Source organism: Nicotiana attenuata, chromosome 5, assembly GCF_001879085.1.
Source record: "Nicotiana attenuata strain UT chromosome 5, NIATTr2, whole genome shotgun sequence".
Classification (NCBI taxonomy): Eukaryota; Viridiplantae; Streptophyta; class Magnoliopsida; order Solanales; family Solanaceae; genus Nicotiana; species Nicotiana attenuata.
The window spans coordinates 30,123,156-30,127,481 of NC_031993.1; the positions used below are offsets into that span (position 1 = coordinate 30,123,156).

The window sequence follows — 4,326 nt, forward strand, 5'->3', positions numbered from 1 at the left end:
AAGTGGCCTCTCATCCTTTTCTCTTTTTCAGTGGAGGCATGGATGATGTCTTGCCTCTAGTGGGGCTAGTCGCTTTGCCCTTTCCTTTGTTTGTCAGTTGTGCATTTAGTTTTGGATGTACCATTTTTTCACCTGCACAAGTGGACATTAGTCAACCTTATAAGGAATTGATCAATTCAAAACATGTTCGTACGACCACACAATTAAGAGTTAAGCACATGGTCTTCAACAAAATTGGGCCTACTCAGACTTCACCTCTTTATATCTTATATCATCCATTCAATCAATGTCACAAAGACACCTAATACAATTCCCATACATATAACCACCAAGCATAGCTCCTGTGAACCACCATACACTTAATATTTCAAGGGATGCATGGATACATAGCACTAGTATAAAAATCCTGTAGACTCGGGATCCAATGGGGATAAAGAATTCCTTTAAGGCATTTTGAAAAACACTTAGCGTACACTAATTCCACGGGAGTGCTTGTGTGGATGAGAGATTTCCTTACCCTCCCAAATCGGCTTGGGAATTGAGTGTGAATACTCATTTAAGCAACAACAATGCCACTCCTATGGGGTTCATGGGGTTGGGACAAACATGCATATTGTTACTATGAAGCACATACCCAAAAGTTGCAAGAGGTCATCACCGCAACCAAGTAGAAATTAAAAAAGAAAGAGTTAGAAATTACACCTTAGATATTTGAGAGAAAGAGATGAGTGGTCATCAATTAGCGTTGTGCGTGGCTGTATGAGTGTGTGAGAGATGCTTCGATGGATTTTTTGTGAGTGAGGTGTGGAGAGGACGAATGGCTATGGGGAGTTGGAGTGGGGATAGAGTTTTAGCAGAGAGAGAGAAAGAGAGAACAGGGCAGAGGGGTTTCGGGGGACGGCTGGGCGTTTTATTTTTTTAAATGTGTGTGTGTTTTGTATTTTAAATGAAATAGAAGAAGAAAAGAAAACTCTCTCTCTCTCTCTCTCTCTCTCTATATATATATATATATATATATATATATATATATATATATATATATATATATATATATATATATATATATATATATATATGCACATACGAGTGCCGCGAGGCAGAACTTGCGCTAGACCAAGCGGCATGAGACCTAACGTGCACTGTGGGTTGGGTGACGCGAAGGATAACGCGCGAGGGAGGGGGCGCTCGAGTTCGTGATGCCTAGATGGTTGCGCGAAGAAGCAGGCATTTGAGCTCGTGAAGCCTAGGCTACATAGCGAGCCAAGAACTTCGCCTTGCACTTTTCGGGGCGTGATTTTGTGCTTTTTCACTTCATTGTTGACTCCTGATCACTTACTTTCAATTTTACGGCGCCCGTACATAATCATCCAACCTAAAATCACTCAAACCAAATTATTAGTCCCCCCAAATTAAAAACAAAAAGGAAAACTGAGCTAAACTACTCTAATAGTTGGGTTGCCTCCCCAAAAAGTGCCATAGTTACCGTCACGGCATGACGAATACAACATCATAATGGGTTGCTTCCCATAAAGTGACTGATTTAACGTTGCAGCACGACGCAGTCAATTATGATCGATGTTTACTCAACACTTAGGGTTCCTTCAAATATATTACCGACACGGCTTTTTCCTCATTGCCCATGCCAAGGTAGTGTTTAATCTTTGCCCATTGACTGTGAACTTTTGAACTCCATCCTCCGATTCAATTGCAACTGCTCACTTAGGATGTACCCCTTGCATACGAAATGGTCTTGACCATCGTGACTTCAACTTACCTGGAAAAAAAATTCAGTCTTTAGTTGTACAATAGAACCATGTCTCCTGGCTAAAAAATTTTCTCCACAATATTTTTGTCATGGATCATCTTCATCCTTTCTTTGTACAAACTGGTGCTCTCAAAAGCATGATAACGGACTCATCAAGTTCATGCAGGTTTGTGACTCTACTCAGGCTAGCAGCCTCTATGTCAAGATTTAATTGCCTCAATGCTCAGAATGCTCCAACTTCACTGGTAGGTTACACGCCTGTTCAAACACCAATTTGTATGGTAACATACCAATCGGAGTTTTGAATACAGTGCGGTAAGCCCATAACGCATCATCCAATTTTCTTGCCTAATCAGTTCGAGTAGCATTTACCGTCTTGGTGAACAAACTCTTAATTTCTCTGGTTGACACCTTTACTTTCCCACTTGTTTGTGGGAGATACAGAGTGGCAACCTTATGGAGAAATCCATATTTCTCTAACAATTTTGCAAAGGCACGGTTACAAAAGTGGGTGCCTCCATCACTAATGATCGCCCTTGGAGTGCCAAATCAGGTGAAGATATTTTTTCTCAGAAAACTAATGACCCCCTTTGCATCATTCGTCGGGAGTGCTACAACTTCCACCCATTTCGAGACATAATCCACAACTACCAATATGTACTTGTTTCCATATGAGCTAACAAATGGTCCCATAAATCGATTTCCTCTACATCGAATACTTCCACCTCTTGAATTGGGTTCCTGGGCATCTCATGTCGACAGGAAATATTCTCCGTCTGTTGGCACTCATCACAGATCTTCACCAAAAAGTGTGCATTCTTAGAAAACGTTGGTCAATAAAAGCCCGATCCCAACACCTTAGCAACTTTCCTCACTCCTCCAAAATGGCTTCCATATGGTGAAGAATGAAATTCCTGCAAAACAGAAGCCTGGTCCATCACGGGGATACACATCCGAATCATGTTATCAATACAAATATTGAACAAATATGGTTTGTCCCAGAAGTACATACGAGAATCACGTAAGAACTTTTTCTTTTGCATAGAGGAAAATTCATAGGGAACAATACCGCTCGCCAGGTAGTTTGCAATGTCTGTATACCATACCGCTACATCTAGGCAAGTGGATAACAATTGTTCATCCGAGAAGGTCTCCACAATCTCTTCCACCTCAACCTTCTTTTCAGCTCCTTCAAGCCCGGATAAGTGATCATCTCCGTTCTCTTTAGGTCACAGATTTCCAAGTCAAATTCTTGCAACAATAGCACCCATCAAATCAGGTGCACCTTTGATTCCTTCTTCTCAATTAGGTACCTGAGAGCAGCATGGTCGGTATAAACGATTACCTTTGAGCTTATCAGGTATCACCTGAACTTGTCAAATGCAAACACCACTACTAGCATCTCCGTCTTAGTCACAATGTAGTTTAGCTGGGCACCACTCAAGGTTCTACTTGCATAGTATATTGGGCGCATGACCTTCTCTTTGCGCTGCCCAAGAACTGCTTCCACTGCATAGTCACTTGCATCGCACATCAGCTTGAATGGTTGCTCCAAGTCAGGTGCAACTATCATGGGTGCTGTCACCAACCACTTTTTCAACTCCTCAAAAGCTACTCTGAAATCATCAGAGAACACAAAGGGGTGTTCCATCTATTTACATAAATGGTTATAGATTTTGGAAAAATATATTATAAATCGCCTGTAGAAGCCAACATGCCCGAGGAAACTTCTTATAGCTTTGACAGAAGTGGCCGGTGGCAACTTCTCTATCACATCAACTTTAGCGTGGTCCATTTCAATTCCCTTACTTGACATCATGTGTACCAAGACTATACCTTCCTGTAGCATGAAACGACACTTTTCCCAATTTAGCATTAGATTAGTCTCCATACACCTCTTTAGCACTCTTCTCAGATTTACAAGGCAATCATCAAACGAGTTCCCTTCCGCTAGGAGATCATCAATGAAAACCTCCATTATATCCTCTACCATGTGAGTAAATATGGACATCATGCACCTTTGGAATGTGGCAGGCGCATTGCATATGCCAAACAGAAATCTCAAAAAAGCATAAATTCCATATAGAAAGGTGAATGATGTTTTCTCCCCATCCTCTAGGGAAATGGAGATCTGGATATACCCTGAGTATCCATCCAAGAAGCAAAAATGCGACCTCCCTACCAATCTATCTATCATCTGATCAATGAATTGCAAGGGAAAATGGTCTTTTCGGGTGGCCTTGTTCAATCTTTAGTATTTCATACAAATTCGTCATCCTGTGACTGTTTTTGTTGAGATCAATTCATTGTTCTCGTTTTGCACCATGATCATTTATCTTTTCTTTGGAACACACTGAACTAGGCTTACTCAGTTGCTGTCTGAGATGGGAAAAATGATTCTCGTATCTAACCACTTGATTACTTCCTTCTTCACGAATTCTTTCATGTTGGGTTCAACCTTCTTTCATGTTCTCTGGAAGGTTTTGTGCCTAACTTCCTGTAGAATCTTATGCATATAAAAGGCCGGACTGATACCTTTAATGTCTGCAATGGTCCAACTA

The 4,326-nt window shown here is 41.1% G+C and overlaps 1 protein-coding gene across 1 annotated transcript; it reads right to left on the reverse strand.

Annotated features, from left to right (window-relative positions):
• Positions 2,114 to 3,743, reverse strand: LOC109226091. The gene is made up of 6 exons (XM_019390895.1): positions 3,484 to 3,743; positions 3,133 to 3,381; positions 3,051 to 3,078; positions 2,623 to 2,985; positions 2,417 to 2,562; positions 2,114 to 2,300 (listed from the first exon to the last, which is right to left on the reverse strand). The coding sequence occupies exons 1-6, from the start codon at positions 3,741 to 3,743 to the stop codon at positions 2,114 to 2,116; spliced, it is 1,233 nt and encodes a 410-aa protein (XP_019246440.1).

Excerpts from the sequence above, each read along its gene's own strand:
- LOC109226091 (XM_019390895.1), bottom strand. The coding sequence starts at position 3,743 with ATGGAGGTTTTCATTGATGATCTCCTAGCGGAAGGGAACTCGTTTGAT. Across the intron at positions 3,382-3,483 it reads GCTATAAGAAGTTTCCTCGG|AGTAGCTTTTGAGGAGTTGA; the intron begins GCATGTTGGCTT and ends TGATGATTTCAG. Across the intron at positions 2,986-3,050 it reads TTGAGAAGAAGGAATCAAAG|AACGGAGATGATCACTTATC; the intron begins GTGCACCTGATT and ends TGACCTAAAGAG.